This window comes from Bufo bufo, chromosome 3 (assembly GCF_905171765.1).
Source record: "Bufo bufo chromosome 3, aBufBuf1.1, whole genome shotgun sequence".
In the NCBI taxonomy this organism is placed as follows: Eukaryota; Metazoa; Chordata; class Amphibia; order Anura; family Bufonidae; genus Bufo; species Bufo bufo.
This window is the reverse complement of record NC_053391.1, coordinates 312,947,101-312,971,041: the sequence shown is the minus strand read 5'-3', so window position 1 is coordinate 312,971,041 and position 23,941 is coordinate 312,947,101. Positions and strand designations below refer to the sequence as shown.

Sequence of the window (23,941 nt, the reverse complement as noted above, 5' to 3'; positions counted from 1 at the left end):
CACAAGCTTCTGCAGTGTAGAAACATACTGTAAAATCCTGTTTTACATATTGCAACTGCTGTTGTGACCAATCTGAGTGTCCACAATGATAACTGCGCTATGTGAATACAGAAAACGAGAATGTTAAAAGCCTTCGTTACCCGTGGTAAACAATGATTTGTGGGACAAAAGAAATGTTGGTCATGTACATGGTCATCATCTGTGCATATGCCCCAGTTGTATGTAACTGTATGCCTTTAAAATTGTATACACCATTGATTGCCATTTAGCACAAAAACTTATACCATGTATATGGTTATAATGAAACACATGTAAAGGAGAATGGGGGTCCTGTACCCTTCATTTGTACTATCACTTATTTTAATCTCTATGGGACTGCTGGAGATAATGACATGGTGCTTCCTTTCGTACATACAGATGCAAGAAAAAGTATGTGAACCCTTTGGAATGATATGGATTTCTGCACAAATTGGTCATAAAATGTGATCTGATCTTCATCTAAGTCACAACAATAGACAATCACAGTCTGCTTAAACTAATAACACACAAAGAATGAAATGTTACCATGTGTTTATTGAACACACCATGTAAACATTCACAGTGCAGGTGGAAAAAGTATGTGAACCCCTAGACTAATGACATCTCCAAGAGCTAATTGGAGTGAGGTGTCAGCCAGCTGGAGTCCAATCAATGAGATGAGATTGGAGGTGTTGGTTACAGCTGTCCTGCCCTATAAAAAACACACACCAGTTCTGGGTTTGCTTTTCACAAGAAGCATTGCCTGATGTGAATGATGCCTCGCACAAAAGAGCTCTCAGAAGACCTACAATTAAAAATTGTTGACTTGCATAAAGCTGGAAAGGGTTATAAAAGTATCTCCAAAAGCCTTGCTGTTCATCAGTCCACGGTAAGACAAATTGTCTATAAATGGAGAAAGCTCAGCACTGCTGCTACTCTCCCTAGGAGTGGCCGTTCTCTGTAAAGATGACTGCAAGAGCACAGCACAGACTGCTCAATGAGGTGAAGAAGAATCCTAGAGTGTCAGCTAAAGACTTACAAAAGTCTCTGGCATATGGTAACATCCCTATTAGCTAATACACTGTGCGCAGAATTATTAGGCAAATGAGTATTTTGACCACATCATCCTCTTTATGCATGTTGTCTTACTCCAAGCTGTATAGGCTCGAAAGCCTACTACCAATTAAGCATATTAGGTGATGTGCATCTCTGTAATGAGAAGGGGTGTGGTCTAATGACATCAACACCCTATATCAGGTGTACATAATTATTAGGCAACTTCCTTTCCTTTGGCAAAATGGGTCAAAAGAAGGACTTGACAGGCTCAGAAAAGTCAAAAATAGTGAGATCTCTTGCAGAGGGATGCAGCACTCTTAAAATTGCAAAGCTTCTGAAGCGTGATCATCGAACAATCAAGCGTTTCATTCAAAATAGTCAACAGGGTCGCAAGAAGCGTGTGGAAAAACCAAGGCGCAAAATAACTGCCCATGAACTGAGAAAAGTCAAGCGTGCAGCTGCCAAGATGCCACTTGCCACCAGTTTGGCCATATTTCAGAGCTGCAACATCACTGGAGTGCCCAAAAGCACAAGGTGTGCAATACTCAGAGACATGGCCAAGGTAAGAAAGGCTGAAAGACGACCACCACTGAACAAGACACACAAGCTGAAACGTCAAGACTGGGCCAAGAAATATCTCAAGACTGATTTTTCTAAGGTTTTATGGACTGATGAAATGAGAGTGAGTCTTGATGGGCCAGATGGATGGGCCCGTGGCTGGATTGGTAAAGGGCAGAGAGCTCCAGTCCGACTCAGACGCCAGCAAGGTGGAGGTGGAGTACTGGTTTGGGCTGGTATCATCAAAGATGAGCTTGTGGGGCCTTTTTGGGTTGAGGATGGAGTCAAGCTCAACTCCCAGTCCTACTGCCAGTTTCTGGAAGACACCTTCTTCAAGCAGTGGTACAGGAAGAAGTCTGCATCCTTCAAGAAAAACATGATTTTCATGCAGGACAATGCTCCATCACACGCGTCCAAGTACTCCACAGCGTGGCTGGCAAGAAAGGGTATAAAAGAAGAAAATCTAATGACATGGCCTTCTTGTTCACCTGATCTGAACCCCATTGATAACCTGTGGTCCATCATCAAATGTGAGATTTACAAGGAGGGAAAACAGTACACCTCTCTGAACAGTGTCTGGGAGGCTGTGGTTGCTGCTGCACGCAATGTTGATGGTGAACAGATCAAAACACTGACAGAATCCATGGATGGCAGGCTTTTGAGTGTCCTTGCAAAGAAAGGTGGCTATATTGGTCACTGATTTGTTTTTGTTTTGTTTTTGAATGTCAGAAATGTATATTTGTGAATGTTGAGATGTTATATTGGTTTCACTGGTAAAAATAAATAATTGAAATGGGTATATATTTGTTTTTTGTTAAGTTGCCTAATAATTATGTACAGTAATAGTCACCTGCACACACAGATATCCCCCTAAAATAGCTAAAACTAAAAACAAACTAAAAACTACTTCCAAAAATATTCAGCTTTGATATTAATGAGTTTTTTGGGTTCATTGAGAACATGGTTGTTGTTCAATAATAAAATTAATCCTCAAAAATACAACTTGCCTAATAATTCTACACTCCCTGTATACGATACGTAAACCACTAAACAAGAATAGATTTCATGGGAGGATACCACAGAGGAAGCCACTGCTGTCCAAAAAAAACATTGCTGCACGTTTAGAGTTTGCACAAGAGCACCTGGATGTTCCACAGCAGTACTGGCAAAATATTCTGTGGACAGATGAAACCAAAGTTGAGTTGTTTGGAAGAAACACACAACACTTTGTGTGGTGAAAAAGAGGCACAGCACACCAACATCAAAACCTCATCCCAACTGTGAAGTATGGTGGTGGGGGCATCATGGTTTGGGGCTGCTTTGCTGCTTTAGGACCTGGACGGATTGCTATAATCAAAGGAAAAATGAATTCCCAAGTTTATCAAGACATTTTGCAGGAGAACTTAAGGCCACCTGTCCACCAGCTGAAGCTCAACAGAAGATGGGTGTTGCAACAGGACAACGACCCAAAGCTTAGAAGTAAATCAACAACAGAATGGCTTAAACAGAAGAAAATACGCCTTCTGGAGTGGCCCAGTCAGAGTCCTGACCTCAACCCAATTGAGATGCTGTGGCATGACCTCAAGAAAACGATTCACACCAGACATCCCAAGAATATTGCTGAACTGAAACAGTTCTGTAAAGAGAAATGGTCAAGAATTACTCCTGACCGTTGTGCCTGTCTGATCTGCAACTACAGGAAACGTTTGGTTGAAATTATTGCTGCCAAAGGAGGTTCAACCAGTTATTAAATCCAAGGGTTCACATACTTTTTCCACCTGCACTGTGAATGTTTACATGGTGTGTTCAATAAAAACATGGTAACATTTAATTCTTTGTGTGTTATTAGTTTAAGCAGACTGTGATTGTCTATTGTTGTGACTTAGATGAAGATCAGATCACATTTTATGACCAATTTGTGCAGAAATCTATATCATTCCGAAGGGTTCACATACTTTTTCTTGCAACTGCATACATTGTTATTTTTGTGTCTAAAGGCCCTTTTACATGGAACAATTTTGCAGGTGATTGTCGTGAAGGAAGCGTTCCTTCCCAGCAATCGTATGCTTGTCAGCGGAAGAGACCGCCACATTTGCATGCAGTGATCTTGCCCACGGTATGCGGAGGATCGATCACTAATGCCATCACTCGTCCCTATACATACTTGTTGTTTGCTGACAGCAGAGGCTGTTTACATAGCACGATCTGCTGCCAGCAAACAGCGATTTTTGTGTCCGCATGAATGATGCGATTACCCGATGAACGAGAGGAACCTTTACACCGCTCGATAATCGCTTACAAGCGTTCCTATAAATGCTCGTTAGTGATTATCTGGCAGATTCTCGGCCCATGTAAAGAGCCGTTAAACAGGCAAAAATGCAACTTTATTGGGTTTTTCATCCCATGTGGCACGATCCTCCAAAATTGGTTAGGCTTTCATTTAGCTGTTGCTTCTTCTATTCTTTATATAGGTGCATTCTCACTCTCTGTTCGTGACTGGGATAATAAAAGAGGAGATCATGTCAAACATTACAAGATCCGCAAGATTGACAACGGAGGATATTATATCACAACACGAGTTCAGTTTGACAGTGTGCAGGAGCTGGTCCAACATTACACAGGTATGAAACATATGGAAACCTCTTCAGCATTCGTATCAGATTAGCATAATAGGTTGTGCAAACTACTAGCTATGGCTTTTCCAGTACTTAAAGGCTGTGTCCACCTTCACAAACATTTTTTTACTGCCCCAATAAATCTAAAATGAAAAAATTAAGCAATTTTGCATTAGGTGTTAAAGAGGACATGACACCATGAAAATACAGTGTAATCTTACAGCAGCATGCTATACAGTAGGAGGAGCTAAACAGATTGATATATAGTTTTATTGGAAAAGATTCAGTATAACCTGTAATTTATTCATTTATATTCCTGCTCATTCTGGGCTTTGAAGTCCAGGAGGCGGTCCTATCAGTGATTGACAGTCTTCTTCTATGACCGTGTATACAGAGATAGCTGTCAATCACTGACAGGCCCGCCTCCTTCACTTCAAAGCCCAGAACGTGCAGGAATGTAAGTAAATGAAATACAACTTTTACTGAATCTTTTCCCACTAAGCTACTTATCAGTCTGATAATACTGCATTTTCATGGTGACAGATTCTCTTTAAAATAGTTCCATCTTGTCATTTATACATGTTTTGGTGGGGATATAAAATAATGCAGTTTCAACATTGTTTTTTTTTTTGCATTTTTTACTGTTTAAGTGTGGTATAGATAATGTGCCAAATGGCTTGTATAAATAAGGCCCCATGCACACGACCATTGTTGTGTTCCGTTCCACAAAATGGGGTTCCGTTGTTCTGTGATCCGTTTTCGTTTCCGTGTGTCTTCCTTTATTTTTGGAGGACCACCAGACATGAAGGAAAGTAAAAAAAAAAGTCTAAGTCAAGTTTGCCATGCAAATGATAGGAAAAAAACGGACGCGCGGACGCGGATGACAATCTTGTGTGCCTCCGCGTTTTTTCACGGTCCCATTGACTTGAATGGGTCTGCGAACCGTTTTCCGTGAAAAAAATAGGACAGGTTATATTTTTTGGATGGACTGGAACCACGGATCATGGACGAGGATGACAAACGGTGCATTAGCCGAGTTTTCAACGGCCCCATTAAAACTCAATGGGTCCGCAGAAAATCACGAAAAAACGGAACAATGGACACGGAATAAAACAACGGTCGTGTGCATGAGGCCTAAGACAGCGGCTTACCTCCTTGCTACTTCTGGATTTGGTGCTCTGTTGAGATTGACTCACCCCGTCAGAGTTAATTATCTATAAATAGCTAGGACAGGCACTCTGCATTTGAAACCATCCAAATGAGATACATCTTTTGTATAGGTAAATGGTATTTAATATTATACAGTCACATAAACATTTTACATAAAACTTCTTCAAAACATAGTTAAAAACAAAAACAAAAAACATAAGTAATAATAGATTAAAAAACTAAAATAAAAATATACCCTGTTCAATGGCAATATCACACTTCTGGTTGTATGGATGGTAGATCCACTAGAAGTTTATTGAGCAGTAGAGGGGTTTTATAACCACCTTCTAATATACACTGCTCAAAAAAATAAAGGGAACAGAAAAATAACACATCCTAGATCTGAATTAATTAAATATTCTTCTGAAATACTTTGTTCTTTACATAGTTGAATGTGCTGACAACAAAATCTCACAAAAATTAAAAAATGGAAATCAAATTTTTCAACCCATGGAGCTCTGGATTTGGAGTCACACTCAAAATTAAAGTGGAAAAACACACTACAGGCTGATCCAACTTTGATGGATTGTCCTTAAAACAAGTCAAAATGAGGCTCAGTAGTGTGTGTGGCCTCCACGTGCCTGTATGACCTCCCTACAACGCCTGTGCATGCTCCTGATGAGGTGGCGGACAGTCTCCTGAGGGATCTCCTCCCAGACCTGGACTAAAGCATCTGCCAACTCCTGGACAGTCTGTGGTGCAACGTGACGTTGGTGGATAGAGCGAGACATGATGTCCCAGATGTGCTCAATTGGATTCAGGTCTGGGGAACGGGCGGGCCAGTCCATGGCATAAATGCCTTTGTCTTGCAGGAACTGCTGACACACTCCAGCCACATGAGGTCTAGCATTGTCTTGCATTAGGAGGAACCCAGGGCCAACCGCACCAGCATATGGTCTCACAAGGGGTCTGAGGATCTCAGTCAGGCTACCTCTGGCGAGCACATGGAGGGTTGTGCAGCCCTCCAAAGAAATGCCACCCCACACCATTACTGAACCAATGCCAAACCGGTCATGCTGGAGGATGTTGCAGGCAGCAGAACGTTCTCCACGACGTCTCAAGACTCTGTCACGTCTGTCACATGTGCTCAGTTTTAACCTGCTTTCATCTGTGAAGAGCACAGGGCGCCAGTGGCAAATTTACCAATCTTGGTGTTCTCTGGCAAATGCCAAACGTCCTGCACGGTGTTGGGCTGTAAGCACAACCCCCACCTGTGGACGTCGGGCCCTCATATCACCCTCATGGAGTCTGTTTCTGACCGTTTGAGCAGACACATGCACATTTGTGGCCTGCTGGAGGTCATTTTGCAGGGCTCTGGTAGTGCTCCTCCTGTTCCTCCTTGCACAAAGGCGGAGGTAGCGGTCCTGCTGCTGGGTTGTTGCCCTCCTACGGCCTCCTCCACGTCTCCTGATGTACTGGCCTGTCTCCTGGTAGCGCCTCCATGCTCTGGACACTACGCTGACAGACACAGCAAACCTTCTTGCCACAGCTCGCATTGATGTGCCATCCTGGATAAGCTGCACTACCTGAGCCACTTGTGTGGGTTGTAGACTCCGTCTCATGCTACCACTAGAGTGAAAGCACCGCCAGCATTCAAAAGTGACCAAAACATCAGCCAGGAAGTATAGGAACTGAGAAGTGGTCTGTGGTCACCACCTGCAGAACCACTCCTTTATTGGGGGTGTCTTGCTAATTGCCTATAATTTCCACCTGTTGTCTATCCCATTTGCACAACAGCATGTAAAATTGATTGTCACTCAGTGTTGCTTCCTAAGTGGACAGTTTGATTTCACAGAAGTGTGATTGACTTGGAGTTACATTGTGTTGTTTAAGTGTTCCCTTTATTTTTTTGAGCAGTGTATATCATTGGTATCTGTCATACATACAACCACATTATAGTGCCATAGTGTATGTTAGATTTGCATATTGCTATAATGAATTATACAAAATCGCTTTGCTTCTTTCTGATGAAACCCATAGACGATATACAAAGGTTTCTATATTCTGTTTGGATAGTCCGCATTGATCGTATTTAAAAGTATTTTAGTTTATTCAGTACATATAAGTCTGTTAGTTTGTTTAGTACACCAGAATGGTAAAGCGATACATTAAAGAGTTAATTGTTTCATATTGTATCCGTCATACACTTATAATTTAATTTAGCTGCTTTTGCAATCACCTATATTGGTGTTGATTGTTTCAAACCATAGGGTTCTAACAATGGTCAATGCTGGGTACTCACTGTTGTTGGCATTCACCGACCGTCGCGTCCCACGTGGTAGTCTGCAGACTTACCTCTGCCTCCGCGTCTCTATATTGAGTGCCGGTGATGTTACCTCTCTTGTGGCAGAAGTCTCGCGGTCTCTGTGGCTTGAGCGGTGCTTGGCGTCCCACGTGTTTAAAAGCGCCAATCTTAAACTGCCCAGTCCTTTAAACATGAAAGATGCAGGGAAAGAGTTGTAGTATTTGTGGAGCGCTCCACACACTTAGGCTCCATTCACACGTACGCAATTCTGTTCCGCATTTTGCGGAATGGAATTGCGGACCCATTCCCTTCTATGGGGCCGCAAGATGTGCTGCCCGGATCCAGAAATGCGGATCCACACTTTCGGGTCCGCAATTGCTTTACCGAAAAAAATAGAACATGTCCTATTCTTGTCCGCAATTGCGGACAAGATTAGGAATTTTCTATTATAGTGCCGGCGATGTGCGATCCGCAAAATGCGGAATGCACATTGCCTGTGTCCGTGTTTTGCGGATCCGCGGATCCGCAAAACACATGCGGACGTTTGAATGGAGCCTAAATATGAGAGTGTCTCATATTTCCATAGATTTCTTTGTTAAGTGGGTACCGGATCCTATAAGTGTGCCTTTTAAGTGGCGTTGAAAGGCACACTTATAGGATCCGGTACCCACTTAGCAAAGAAATCTATAGAAAGATGAAATTTTTATATATGCAAATAAGCCTCTAGGAGCAACAGGGGCCTCCTAGAGGCTCAGCTCTTTCCTCAACTGCATTTTAACAGGGCCAGGCAGTGTCGACGTGACCACGTATGGCCCTGAGTTCTCCTAAAGTCAATTAAAATGCAGAGGATGCAGCAGATGGAGAGAGAGCTGGGCCTCTAAGAGTAACGGCAATTACCCTCTTGCTCCCAGAGGCTTATTTGCTTATAGTAAAACTTTTTCTCATATGAACATGGGACCAACACAGATGCCTTCACCTACCAAGCGCACAAGGAACCGGTCAGCCAGTTTCATAGGTACAAATCTGCTGACAGAAGCCCTCTCAACTTCATTCAACTTATTTTTTGGTCCTACTTTTCTCAGGCCCCCCTGTCAATATTTAACCATCAACCCAGGCAATTTAGGGTCAGAGATGTTTAGATCACTTAGATATCCTTATTGCTAAAGGGACACTTCTATCAGAAAGGGGTATTTTACTCCTCATGACGGGGTTAATATTATTTTACCCCGAAACGTGTTGAGCCGGATATACTGATTTAATAAAGAACTTGACTAGAAGCCAGCCCCAGTGGACGTTGGCTGCCTTCATCTACCATTCTACAGGCGATCCAGGCAAGGGGGGTTTATGGTTTCCTGGTGTCTTGAGTTTATCCAGGTTACCCCCTTCCCCCCCCCCCCCCCCCCCCTTCCTGTGAAATGAGTAAAGCTCATACTGTCACTTTATGATTTTATTTCTTGGTACTGTCTTTTATAATATTTGGAAACAACTCCATTATTTATTTCTTGGATTCGAGTACTGGGTTACCTTCACCCTGACCACCTTTCTATTATCTTTTGGATTTAAGTACTGGGTTACTTTCACCCTGATCACCCTTCCTCTCCTAAAGGGATTTGGCGCTTCTAGCTGGGATTAAGAACTGGCTTCGCCCTGTTGTTTTTGTACCCACTCGACATAAGCACTTTGTTCTTTTTTTTCACTTGTTTTACATGCTGATTGCTATACGCATGGTTTGCCCCACGAGCAGCCTTTTCCTCCTTATCCTCTATTAGCTACGTACTACTTTTCCTGGCTCACCCATTCATTAGACAAACCTATAACTTAAACCTATAGTCAATACATCTATCAATACTCCTTATCCATTGGCGCCTCTAGTTTATCCTATCTTCTAAATATTCTTACTCAAGATCCGATTAACCCTCACTTTTACACTTTTTCTGCATATTTTTAAACTCAATATTCGTAGAAAACTAATTGTTTTAGAATGGTTGCCTTTTTTACATTTAGTTGTTGGTTGCAGTGGAATATCTTCCAAAAAGTTCAACCTTTTACTCACCAGTCCACACAATGTTATCCCAAAAGTCATGGGGGTCATCTACATGTTTGTTTGTTTGTTTTGGCAAATGCAAGATAAGCATTTTTGTTCATTTTGGTCAGCAGAGGTTTGTGCTTTGCAAGTCTCCCATGGATGTAATTTTTGCCCCATCATTCTTATTGTAGAATCATGCACATTGACCGCAAGCCAATGCATGCAGTTTGCGGCCGATTCTCGACATATTTGCCAGGTTGCGGCCGGATGGGCACAGCGTGTGGTTTCGGTAATGCCAGATCCAGAGAGAACCAGCAGGCTGTTCCCTGCCGGAACAACCAGCCAAATCTAATGTCACAGCCAGACAGCTGAGAAGCGCTCACAGGAGCTTCTCAGATCCTCCTCCTTGAATTTCTTTGTTTTGGTTTAGTTTCTCATCTCGTTAGTCTATCTCAGCTGTCATGCAGTTGGACTGATTGCTACCCTTTAAGTTCCTCCCCATAATGCAGTAGTGTGCGGCTGATACTACTTCCTGGAGTGTGTGTGCATGCTGTTCCCAGTTCCCAGTTCCCAGTCCTCAGTCCTCAGTCGTCTGCAAGATAAGTGCTGTTTATGTATTTATGATTTTGTCTTTTCTGGATCCAGGTGACCCTGACTCCCTCCGTGTCAGTGTAGGGAGCCGGTGGTCGTGTCCCTTCACTATTGTAGGGTCTTCAGGTAATAGATAGCCGAGGAACGTGGATATGCGGCCATCCACCTTTGGGGTGTTCACATAGGCTGAGCAGTGAGGGAGAGCGGCAGGTCTATTGCAGGGGTCTCCCTTTGTTCCTTAGTTGTGGATCCAGAGAGACATTGTTTATATGGTATTGTCTTGTTTCCTGTACACCATCCGTGACATTATCAGCCGCCAAAACCGTCTCAAGCATGGATCCGGTTTCACTTTTGGCTGAACGCCTCCAGGGTCTTTCATTGGAGGTAGCTGATCTCCGTAGGATTTTTTCTCAGTTTCAAGTGACCGGTTCAGCTTGCGTTCATGGAGTTTGTGCTGAGCCCAAGATCTCGCTCCCGGATACGTTCTCTGGGGGTAGTGAGAATTTTGTGCGTTTTAAAGAGGCTTGCAAACTCCATTTTCGCCTTCTTCCCCATTCTTCTGGTGATGAAGAACGGAGGGTGGGGATCATTGTATCGCTGCTCAGGGGTAACGCTCAGTCTTGGGCCTTTTCGCTACCGGAGGGGGCACGGCCCCTCCGCTCAGTGGATGAATTCTTTTTAGCCCTGGGTCAGATATATGATGATCCGGATCGTATTGCTCTGGCTGAGTCTAGACTACGTCTGTTATGCCAGGGTAAACAATCCGCAGAGATATACTGCTCAGAATTTCGGAGATGGGCAGCTGATACTGGTTGGAATGATGCTGCACTCCGAAGTCAATTTTGCCATGGTCTTTCAGAGTCATTGAAAGATGCATTTTCCTTTCATGAGAGGCCTATCTCCTTGGACTCTGCTATGTCTCAGGCCGTTCGTATTGACAGGCGTCTTAGAGAGAGACGAGAGATCTCTCCTTCCTGTCCTACTCAGTCCCGGAACAGTACAGCGGTCTCATTCTGTGCGCAGGAATCTCAGTCGCTGTCAGCCCCTTCTGAGCAGGAGCCCATGCAGCTGGGGTTGATTGCCTCTGACAATAGAAGATTTAGCCCGCATGGGAGGGTTTGTTTTTGTTGTGGAGGTATAAATCATTTGGCAAATGTTTGTCCCTCTAGGAGATTCAGGCAGTTTTCTGGGAGTAATAAGGAGACAAAAAGGAAAAAATCTTTTAAAAATGTTCCGTCTGTTACTATTGGCAGGGTTGAGGCGGAAATTGAAGGTTTTCCGTTTGCTTGTAGTTCCCGTTTTGTCCTGCCTGCTAGGGTGGCGCTAGAGAGCAAGAGCATTTTTTGTGAGATTTTTGTGGATAGTGGAGCAGCTGTCAACCTCATTGATAATCAATTTGCAATAACTCATGGTTTCCAGGTATGCACTTTGGGAAAGGATATTCCTGTTTTTGCTATTGATTCAGCTCCACTTTCTCAGAAATCATTAAAGGGCATAGTTCACAATATCCGTTTAATTGTGAGTGATGCTCATGTTGAGGATGTGTCATGTTTCGTCCTTAGCGGTTTGCCTACTCCTCTAGTGTTGGGGCTACCCTGGCTCACTAAACATAACCCCACCATTGATTGGCAAGCGAGGCAAATAAAGGGTTGGAGTAACTTTTGCAGAGAGAATTGCCTCATAACATCTGTTTCTGAGGTTTCTACTAAGACTGTACCACCTTTCCTCTCTGAATTTTTGGATGTCTTCTCTGAGAGTGGAGTTCAGGGTTTACCTCCGCACAGGGAGTATGATTGCCCTATTAATCTCATCCCAGGCGCCAAGCTGCCTAAATCTCGTTTATACAATCTCTCCCAACCTGAGGGGGTCGCTATGCGGGCTTATATCTCTGAGAGTCTGAGAAAAGGACACATACGACCCTCGAAGTCACCTGTTGCCGCTGGTTTTTTCTTTGTTAAGAAAAAAGATGGTTTATTAAGACCTTGTCTGGATTTCAGGGAGCTGAACAGTATCACTATTCGTGATCCTTACCCCGCTTCCTCTGATCCCGGACCTGTTTAACCAGGTTGTTGGGGCTAAAGTCTTTTCCAAATTAGACCTAAGAGGGGCATACAACCTGGTTAGGGTCAGAGAAGGAGACGAATGGAAGACGGCTTTCAATACCCCTGAGGGCCATTTTGAGAATTTGGTTATGCTTTTGGTTTGATGAATGCCCCAGCCGTTTTTCAACATTTCGTCAACAGCATTTTTTATCATTTAATGGGAAAATTTGTATTAGTGTATTTGGATGACATTTTGATTTTTTCTCCTGATTTCAAGACTCATAAGAAACACTTACGTCAGGTCTTGCTCATCCTGCGGGAGAATAAATTATACGCGAAACTGGAAAAATGTGTGTTTGCGGTTCCAGAAATCCAATTTCTGGGGTTTCTTGTCTCCGCTTCTGGTTTTCGCATGGACCCCGAGAAGGTCCGCGCTGTGCTTGAGTGGGAGCTTCCTGAGAATCAGAAGGCGCTGATGTGTTTTTTGGGCTTTGCCAATTATTACAGGAAATTTATTTTGAATTATTCCTCTGTTGTTAAACCACTCACTGATATGACCAGAAAGGGGGTAGATTTTTCTTCCTGGTCGGTAGAGGCGCGTAAGGCCTTTTCTAATATCAAGGAGAGTTTTGCTTCCGCTCCCATCCTAGTACAACCTGATATTTCGTTACTCTTCATAGTTGAGGTTGATGCTTCTGAGGTAGGGGTGGGTGCGGTCTTGTCTCAGGGTTCCTCTCCTGCCAAATGGCAACCGTGTGCCTTTTTCTCAAAGAAACTCTCCTCCGCAGAGAGAAATTATGATGTGGGAGATAGGGAATTGTTGGCCATCAAGTTGGCTTTTGAGGAATGGCGCCATTGGCTAGAGGGAGCCAGACACCCTATTACCGTGTTTACTGACCATAAAAATCTGGCCTACTTGGAGTCAGCCAAGCGTCTGAACCCGAGACAGGCCAGATGGTCTTTGTTCTTTTCAAGGTTTAATTTTGTTGTTACGTTCCGCCCTGGGGTTAAGAATGTGAAGGCAGATGCCCTGTCACGTTGTTTTCCGGGAGGTGGGAATTTTGAAGACCCGGGTCCCATTTTGGCTGAAGGTGTGGTGGTCTCTGCTCTTTTTCCTGAATTGGAGGCAGAGGTGCAGGCAGCTCAGTCAGAAGCTCCTGATCTTTGTCCTCCTGGGAGGTTGTTTGTGCCTCTCGCTTTGAGACACAAGATTTTTAAAGAACACGACGACACGGTCCTTGCTGGGCACCCGGGGGCAAGAGCCACACTGGATCTCATCGCTCGGAGATTCTGGTGGCCTGCGCTTCGTAAGTCGGTTGAGGGTTTTGTGGCAGCTTGCGAGACTTGCGCTCGTGCCAAGGTCCCTCATTCACGGCCATCAGGTCCTCTCCTTCCTTTGCCCGTTCCTTCCCGTCCTTGGACACATCTGTCCATGGACTTCATAACGGACTTGCCTCGTTCCTCGGGGAAGTCTGTGATTCTGGTGGTGGTGGACCGTTTTAGCAAAATGGTGCATTTTATCCCTTTTCCTGGTTTGCCCAATGCTAAGACGCTGGCGCAGGCATTTATTGACCACATTGTCAAATTGCATGGGATTCCTTCAGACATAGTCTCTGATAGGGGCACGCAGTTTGTTTCCAGATTCTGGAAGGCTTTCTGTTCTCGCTTGGGGGTTCGGTTGTCATTCTCTTCTGCTTTCCATCCGCAGTCGAATGGCCAGACAGAGCGCGTCAATCAGAATCTGGAGACATATCTGCGCTGTTTTGTGGCGGAGAATCAGGAGGATTGGTGTTCTTTTTTGTCCCTTGCTGAGTTTGCTTTAAATAACCGTCGTCAGGAGTCCTCTGATAAGTCACCATTTTTTGGTGCATATGGGTTCCATCCGCAGTTTGGGACTTTCTCGGGAGAGGGCTCTTCTGGTTTGCCTGATGAGGACAGATTCTCCTCGTCTTTGTCATCTATTTGGCAAAAGATTCAGGATAATCTAAAGAGCATGAGTGAGAGATATAAGCGTGTGGCGGATAAGAGACGTGTGCCTGGTCCGGACCTGAATGTTGGTGATCTGGTGTGGTTGTCTACCAAGAATATCAAATTGAAGGTTCCCTCCTGGAAGTTGGGTCCTAGGTTTATTGGGCCTTACAAGATCCTGTCTGTCATCAATCCTGTTGCCTACCGTCTTGATCTTCCTCAGACTTGGAAGATCCATAATGTTTTTCATAAGTCCTTATTGAAACCTTATGTTCAACCTATTGTACCCTCGCCTTTGCCTCCTCCTCCGATTATGGTTGATGGAAATCTTGAATTTCAGGTCTCTAGGATTGTGGATTCTCGTCTTGTCCGCGGTTCCCTCCAGTACCTCGTTCATTGGGAGGGTTATGGTCCTGAGGAGAGGATGTGGGTCCCAGTGACGGACATTAAGGCCTCTCGTCTCATCAGGGCTTTCCATAGGTCCCATCCTGAGAAGGTGGGCTCTGAGTGTCCGGAGTCCACTCCTAGAGGGAGGGGTACTGTCACAGCCAGACAGCTGAGAAGCGCTCACAGGAGCTTCTCAGATCCTCCTCCTTGAATTTCTTTGTTTTGGTTTAGTTTCTCATCTCGTTAGTCTATCTCAGCTGTCATGCAGTTGGACTGATTGCTACCCTTTAAGTTCCTCCCCATAATGCAGTAGTGTGCGGCTGATACTACTTCCTGGAGTGTGTGTGCATGCTGTTCCCAGTTCCCAGTTCCCAGTCATCAGTCGTCTGCAAGATAAGTGCTGTTTATGTATTTATGATTTTGTCTTTTCTGGATCCAGGTGACCCTGACTCCCTCCGTGTCAGTGTAGGGAGCCGGTGGTCGTGTCCCTTCACTATTGTAGGGTCTTCAGGTAATAGATAGCCGAGGAACGTGGATATGCGGCCATCCACCTTTGGGGTGTTCGCATAGGCTGAGCAGTGAGGGAGAGCGGCAGGTCTATTGCAGGGGTCTCCCTTTGTTCCTTAGTTGTGGATCCAGAGAGACATTGTTTATATGGTATTGTCTTGTTTCCTGTACACCATCCGTGACATCTAATAATCCTAATGTGAATCTAGCCAAAGAGATGTTTAGAGTTCTAGGTCTAGCAGTAATCGTGCCTGGGTTTGGCTACTGAATCTGAACCCAAATATCAATTGAATTTGATAAATATGTTGATTTAGTAGTAGGGCCATTTTTCCACTGCTTCATTTGCTAAAAGTTGTTCCTTTAGAGGGTAGAGTCTTGACCGTGTTTTCACCTCCAGTAGAAGAGGAGATGATCCCAACTAAGACTGGGCCTCCTCTTGCCCTGGGTCCCACAGGAGTCACATGGTCTGCCGCTATGGTAGTTACGCCCCTGGTCCTATCCTATTTTTTGGGGGGACAAGGTGACAAAAAAATGGTGAATTGTACATTTTATTTTTTTTCTGTTACGGCGTTTTTTTTTATAGTTTAATAGTTTGGACTTTTTTAGACATGGCAATATGTAATTATTTATAAGGGGGTGGTTTTTTTAAACTTTTTTTTTTACTTTTTATTTAATAACTATTAGCCCCCTTAGGGGGCTAGAACCCTTGTCCTATTCACCCTAATAGAGCTCTATTAGGGTGAATAGGACTTCATACTGTCCCTGCTGCCCTGTGCTTTGTGCACACTGCAGCAGGGAGCTTACCATGCCAGCCATGGATGGCTTCAGTAGCCTCCTGGCTGCCATGGTAAGCGATTGGAGCCCTGCGATTTCACTGCTGGGGCTCCGATCGGAAGCTGCCACTGCCACCAATGAAGATACCGAGGAGGAGGGGAGGAGACCCTGTGGCAACTACTAATAATGAATATATTACTGGGGGGAGGCCGCTGTGCCACCATAATTATAATACTGGGGTTGGGGGGTGCACTGCGCCACCAATGAATATAATTAGCCCATTAATGCAAATGTAGGCTGGTCTGGCTCTACCACACAGCCGGCACCCAGCCTCTATGACAGGGCGCTTAAATCACCGTCAATTAACACATCAGGTGCCGCACCTGAGGGGTTAATTGACGCGGTTCAGATGATCTCCGCACCCTGTCATTGAGGACGGGTGCCAGGTATGTGATACAGCCGGCACCCACAACCTACATTTGTATTAATGGCTTAATTATAGTTATTGCTGGCACACTGGCCACAGCCCCTCCCCTCCTCCTCAGTACTATGTCTTCATTGGTGGTAGTGGCGGCCGCGTCACATTGGGGAGGGAGGCACTCTCTCCTTCTCCACTGTGCTGCTGAGGAGAACATGGTGCTTGCTGCGAGCAGCGCATGCCATGTTCTCTAACTGAGAAGTAGCACAGCCTAGTATCGGAAAATAGCAAATCCCATATCATATCGATCTGGGTGTAAAAGTTTCAATAGTTCCATATCCGGTGCAACCCTATTTAGTAGCTCAGAGGGTGATTGTTATTTTCATATAGGACCAGGTAAGGCCCTTTTTTCAATAAATGAAATCATTTAAAAGCAGCATTTTGTATTTACTTGGGCTATCTTTGCTTAATATTAAAATTATAGTTTTATGACCTAAAACTTTCAAGTGTAACAAATATGCTAAAGTAACAAGGGAGCAAGGGAGCTATTCACCTCACTACTAGGTCCTAAGATAGCCGCCAAAAATGTGATTGAAAGAATCCACAGGGCATTGCGACTGAAACCCAAACCGAATGAGCCACTGCGTGATACCATCTATGGCCTACTAAGCTACGTCGACACTGCGGAGCTCCTGAAAAGTAGCAGAGAGTCTACTCAACTCGGATATGAAGCGAACATATTTCTTTTTCAAGATTTGGTGCCATCCACCAGTTGAATATTGCATCCCCTTTTAGAAGCCTTAAAAGCCTCAGCGACCCCGTTTCGATGGCTTTACCCTTTTGGCCTTGCTATTACAAAAAATGGAAAGCAAATTACCATCAGATCTCCTCAGGACCTGAAAGCGGCCTGGGAATCGCTTGGAACTATACCCATTGAAATACCCTCCTGGAGGCCTGCCGACCAAAGTGACCCACTTCCAAGCCCTCCCCATCCAGATACCTGGCACCTGGTTTCACATGGGAAGACGGACAAGACCAAACGAGGACGCCTGTCAAGGTTCAAGACCTGAGTGAGTTTTTTCCTTGCACATACCTAATGCCGCCTCTATGTATGTCCAGATCTCACAGATAGAGACCCAAACTCCTTTACTTCCCAACACAGCCCTCACGTATTACCCGGGCTTGTACGACTTAGCAACATCCTGAACTGGATGCCATTGGAGAGCTGAGACACACGGAGAGCTGAGACACACCACAAGATTGCCACCATTGATGTATCAACCAGATGGACCTTTTACTTTTTTCTTTATATTTTTTATTGTTTACTTTCTGCTAGTTTAAACGTTGCTTTACTTAGCCTTTCACCTCTACCCACTTCTTGCCGGGGTTTGGCCAGTATCTTACCTGATCTGGTTTTATTTTCACCCTGCTGGTCTATTACAGACCCTTAGGTGATCTATGAGACCCCCATCCTGAGAGATCCCCTACCTGCGCCATAAGTGAGGGAGTCCTGTACCATGCCAGGTGCTTTGTAGAGCATATGTTATATCTGGTTGTGTGGTTGATAACCACTCAATCTAAGTTATGTTGTATTATCCTGCCTCTAAGCTACTTTTCTTCCCTTTTCTCCCTGCACTATCTTTCTCCTTTTCCTACTACATTACTTTTTCCTTTGGGGACCCATATGATGACATAATGCCTATTGACATTATGATGTCTATTGTAGTTTCATCCTTGAACGCGCAAGGTCTAAAAGAGCCACGGAAACTATCCCAGGTATTTTAACTTCTTCATAAAGACAAAGTATCTATCGCTTTTTTCCAAGAATCTCACTTCAAGATGGGTAAGACACCCAAACTTCCGCCTAGACAATTCTCTCAATGGTTCCACAGCACATACTGTACATCTGCCAGCAGAGGTGTCAGTATTGCTATACACAAACAATTACTGATTAAGCAAAATGCTACCATTGCTGATCCAAAAGGTCGCTATTTATTTGTTAAAGGCACAATTGCGGGAACACTAGTCACTCTGGCAAATTTATAAGCCCCTAATAAGAGTCAAGTACAGTGGCTCGTTCGGACATTCAAGCTATTATCCTCTTTGAAAGAGGGGATTGTTATCCTGGGTGGAGATTTTAATCTCCCCTTGGAACCAGATCTAGACTCCTCCTCCAAACGCACATATATCTCTTACAAACTTCTTTGCCGTCTCCGGGGGGCTATGAGAGATCTGGGGGTCACAGATGTCTGTAGAACCCTTAATCCATCATGTATTGACTATACCTTCTATTCTCACACAAGATCCTCTTTCCACAGATTAGATTATTTTATCTTATCCACTGCTCACATTGCACTTGCCACAGGAGCCAATATTAGAAACATTACACTTTCCGACCATGCCCCGATTTACCGCCATATCTTTCTGAGGGACTTGCCCCAGAGGAAGTGGAGTTGGTGTCTGAACGACACACTGATAGCAGACCCTTCACATGTCTCACAACTTAAAACCTCTTTAGAGGAGTATTTTAGATTCAACACCGCAGATCAGACCTCCCCTTCCATCGTGTGCGTAGCACACAAATTGGTGATCAGGGGTGAGCTTATCGCCCTAGGATCCAAAATTAAAAAGAAGCGTTCAGCAGCGCTTGATGCCCTATTGTCTCAAATCTCCAAGTTAGAGATCTCGCATAAACAGACTAAAGCGAGAGCTTTAGCTCAAGACCTCTTAAAGCTATGATCTGAGTTGAAGAACTTACTCAATATTACCTCAGCCAAGACGCTTCTCCGATCTAAATTTAAAGCCTCTGCATACGGTCACAGGGGTAACAAACTCATGTCTGCTCTGCTTAAAAAACAACAATCCGACTCCTTTATTCCATTCATCAAAGACACTAATGGCCTACTGTATAAATCCCCCCCAGACATTGCAAAGGCTTTTCCGAATTTCTATGCTGCTCTATATAATCTACTGACCCCCTCCCCACCACCACCGACAACCATTTCAGCAACTACATCGGCCTTCCTCTCATCCCTTAACTTACCCACCTTGGGGGTTCACTATTCAATATTATAAAGCCTTTAAAGATAGCCTAATCCTCCATTTTAAGACTCTTTGCAATTCCCTCCTCAATGGAGGCTCCCTGCCGACTCAGGCCTTAGAAGCCCACATCACAGTCATATACAAGGATAAAAAATACCCATTGGAGTGAGGAAGTTACAGTCCAATATCCTTACTGAACACAGATGTTAAATGGTGGGCAAAAATCTTAGCTCAACGTCTCCAGACAGTTCTCCCCAGCATTATTGACCAGGAACAGGTTGGTTTTGTCTCTGGCAGACAGGGCAAAGAGAATATGGTTCGCTTGCTCAGACTCATATCTTGGGCACAAAAAACTCACAACCCCCTTGCTCTACTCAGCACTGATGCTGAAAAAGCGTTCAACAAGGTTAGCTGGCAATTTATAACGGCGGCTCTGTCAATCTTTGGCATACCCTGCCAGTTAATTCAAGCGATCTTCACCCTGTATTCAGCTCCCTTTGCAAGGGTCAAAATCAATGGTACTTTATCTCCCCCCCCCCCCACCTTTCACATACTTAATGGCACACAAGACTGCCCATTATCACCTGCCTTGTTTGTAATAGTGATGGAGACCTTGCTCCGCCGGATTAGACAAGACCCAATGATACATGGGGTCACAGTTGGTCCACATGTTCATCTAACTGCTGCTTTTGCCGATGACCTCCTTATCTAACCCATTAACATCCTTTCCTAGGCTACTGTCCATCTTCAATGATATATGACCATATCCAATTTTAAAATAAACTATAGCAAATCCGTGGCGTTAAACATCTCATGCCCTACCCTCATTGTTACCACACTGAAACAGCTTACCCCTTTTACTTGGGTGGCTAGAAGTGTGCAATACTTGGGAGTTCATATAACGGCTAACCCAAATAAGCTTTGTGCGCTCAATTATGCCCCCCTCTTGCAGTCCATACCCATACAACTTAAATCTCAGAAAATCCCATTCATCTCTTGGATAGGTCGGAAAAATTTCCTCAAAACATTTATAGTCCCCACGTTCTTGTATTTGATGCAAGCCCTCCCCCATCTGACTCCCTCACACATTCTTTTCTCAGATCTGCAAGCTGTTTTCTTTCTTCCTCTGAAACGGGAAATCCTCTAGATTAGCATATTCCCTCCTGACTAGAGAAAAGAGGTTCGGTGGTTTTTGACTCCCTGATATACATTCTAACTATAAGGCAGTGTAACTGAGTAGGAGCATAGCTTTACTGTCTCCTCATTCCCCAAATTTCTGTTCGAATTTAGAGCGATACCTCTTGACTGCAAAGGAGAGATCGATACTCTGGGGGCTTTGACCTTACACACACAAAGATCTATCCCAAACCCCCCCCCCCCCCCTGCTGAAACACACACTAGCAGTGTGGTCAGGGCTCTTTAAAATGCAAGATCTTCAGTTCCCTCATCCCAACATACCCCTGGATCTATTGCAATCTTACATAAACCCTGGTGTCTCTGAGCCATCTGGGGTCTGGTCTCTCTTGGCTAACATTTCCCTGCAAGAGATATCCCTACCCGATGGAAAACTAGACTGGGGCAAAATATTAGATCTCCCCAAAGTGCAGACTGCTCCATTCCAATATCTTCTAGATTTTTGTAGGGACATAAGACATGTCACACTACCAATAGGTGTATTAAAATACATGAAAATTCGTACAAGCTATTGACCAGATGGTATAAAACCGCAGAGTTCTTACATATGATTAACTCTGAGATATCCGATCAATGTTGGAGATGTGGGGCGGGTGTGTGCTCCCTCTCCCATATTTGGTGGTACTGCCCATGGATACAACCTTTTTGGTCAGAAGTGGGCTCCTTGATAGACCAAATCTTCCTTACGAAACTCACTCTAGATCCTAAATTGATTCTACTATGTTGCCCGAACGATAACCTCACACCAACCAACCACAACCTACCTACTATGCTGATTACAGCAGCATGTTTACTCCCATATCTCTGGAAGAGTGACTCCGCTCCCACCATGTCTGCTTGGACAGAGAAAGTAGACCAGATATACCTTTTCGAGGCGTTAGCCCTTTAGGAGACTCACACCCGATTGACATTCCTAAAGATCTGGGGACCATTCAAAGCTTTTAGAGGACTCAAACCATTGTGCCTCTTTCCCTACCAGAGGTAATTCTGCTTTTGTAATAGCCTGACTGACGTGGTGGGCGTTGGATAACTACTTGACTCTATGCCCAGTTCTCCTTCAGAGGTCCCAGCGAACCAGACACCTGTGGTTACTGACTCCAAATCATTTCATAAATGACTGTCCCCAATAACCCTCGACATGCAACTGTAGCAGCTCTTGCTTCCAAAGATGCACTGTACTTAGTACTTAGTCCTCCACCCCACCCCCAGCTCCTCTCCCTTTCCCTCCTTTCACTCTTTTCCTCACCCCCTGATCTGCTCCCTCTTTTTGCTACTTTTTTTTCCTGCACTATTCATGCTGCTCATTAACTAGATACTCTTGGACCAGGAGCGCCACGCCCTTTTTTCCTCTCGCAGATCCTTGATATAACATCTCTAGAAAACCTGTGAAGTGTTCACGTGGGAGAATGACAGCTCTCACTGCTTAAATTGTTTAAATTGTCATGCTGCTTTATTGTTCGCGATTGTACAACTGAGACATGTATACCTTTATTCTTCAATGAAAAGAGAATTGACAAAAAAAAAAGAATGTTAAAGGGTATGTGCAGTGTTAGTATATTGATTACCTATCCTCAGGAAAGGTAATCAATATCAGATTTGTGGGAGTCTGACTTCCAGCAGCTCCACTGATTAGCTGTCAGGAGACTGTGGCACTCGCCTGCCTCTTCACATTTTAACCACCTCAGCCCCCAGTGCTTAAACACCCTGAAAGACCAGGCCACTTTTTACACTTCTGACCTACACTACTTTCACCGTTTATTGCTCGGTCATGCAACTTACCACCCAAATGAATTTTACCTCCTTTTCTTCTCACTAATAGAGCTTTCATTTGGTGGTATTTCATTGCTGCTGACATTTTTACTTTTTTTGTTATTAATCGAAATTTAACGATTTTTTTGCAAAAAAATGACATTTTTCACTTTCAGTTGTAAAATTTTGCAAAAAAAAACGAGATCCATATAGAAATTTTGCTCTAAATTTATTGTTCTACATGTCTTTGATAAAAAAAAAATGTTTGGGTAAAAAAAAAAATGGTTTGGGTAAAAGTTATAGCGTTTACAAACTATGGTACAAAAATGTGAATTTCCGCTTTTTGAAGCAGCTCTGACTTTCTGAGCATCTGTCATGTTTCCTGAGGTTCTACAATGCCCAGACAGTACAAATACCCCACAAATGACCCCATTTCGGAAAGTACACACCCTAAGGTATTCGCTGATGGGCATAGTGAGTTCATAGAACTTTTTATTTTTTGTCACAAGTTAGCGGAAAATGATGATTTTTTTTTTTTTTCTTACAAGGTCTCATATTCCACTAACTTGTGACAAAAAATAAAAAGTTCTATGAACTCACTATGCCCATCAGCAAATACCTTGGGGTCTCTTCTTTCCAAAATGGGGTCACTTGTGGGGTAGTTATACTGCCCTGGCATTCTAGGGGCCCAAATGTGTGGTAAGGAGTTTGAAATCAAATTCTGTAAAAAATGACGAGTGAAATCCGAAAGGTGCTCTTTGGAATATGGGCCCCTTTGCCCACCTAGGCTGCAAAAAAGTGTCACACATCTGGTATCTCTGTATTCAGGAGAAGTTGAGGAATGTGTTTTGGGGTGTCTTTTTACATATACCCATGCTGGGTGAGATAAATATCTTGGTCAAATGCCAACTTTGTATAAAAAAATGGGAAAAGTTGTCTTTTGCCAAGATATTTCTCTCACCCAGCATGGGTATATGTAAAATGACACCCCAAAACACATTCCCCAACTTCTCCTGAATACAGAGATACCAGATGTGTGACACTTTTTTGCAGCCTAGGTGGGCAAAGGGGCCCATATTCCAAAGAGCACCTTTCGGATTTCACAGGTCATTTTTTACAGAATTTGATTTCAAACTCCTTACCACACATTTGGGCCCCTAGAATGCCAGGGCAGTATAACTACCCCACAAGTGACCCCATTTTGGAAAGAAGACACCCCAAGGTATTCCGTGAGGGGCATGGCAAGTTCCTAGAATTTTTTATCTTTTGTCACAAGTTAGTGGAAAATGATGATTTTTTTTTTTGATTTTTTTTTCATGCAAAGTCTCATATTCCACTAACTTGTGACAAAAAATAAAAACTTCCATGAACTCACTATGCCCATCAGCGAATACCTTGGGGTCTCTTCTTTCCAAAATGGGGTCACTTGTGGGGTAGTTATACTGCCCTGGCATTCTAGGGGCCCAAATGTGTGGTAAGGAGTTTGAAATCAAATTCTGTAAAAAATGACCTGTGAAATCCGAAAGGTGCTCTTTGGAATAT

The 23,941-nt window shown here is 43.9% G+C and overlaps 1 protein-coding gene across 2 annotated transcripts in view; it reads left to right on the top strand.

The window, feature by feature from the left end:
- FGR (FGR proto-oncogene, Src family tyrosine kinase) overlaps window positions 1-23,941 on the top strand; it is a 183,767-nt gene that overhangs the window by 104,141 nt on the left and 55,685 nt on the right. For both annotated transcript variants that reach the window (XM_040424276.1, XM_040424275.1), the window contains one exon: window positions 4,104-4,253. In XM_040424276.1, coding sequence (XP_040280210.1) covers window positions 4,104-4,253 — 150 coding nt within the window. The remainder of the gene's footprint in view (window positions 1-4,103; window positions 4,254-23,941) is intronic.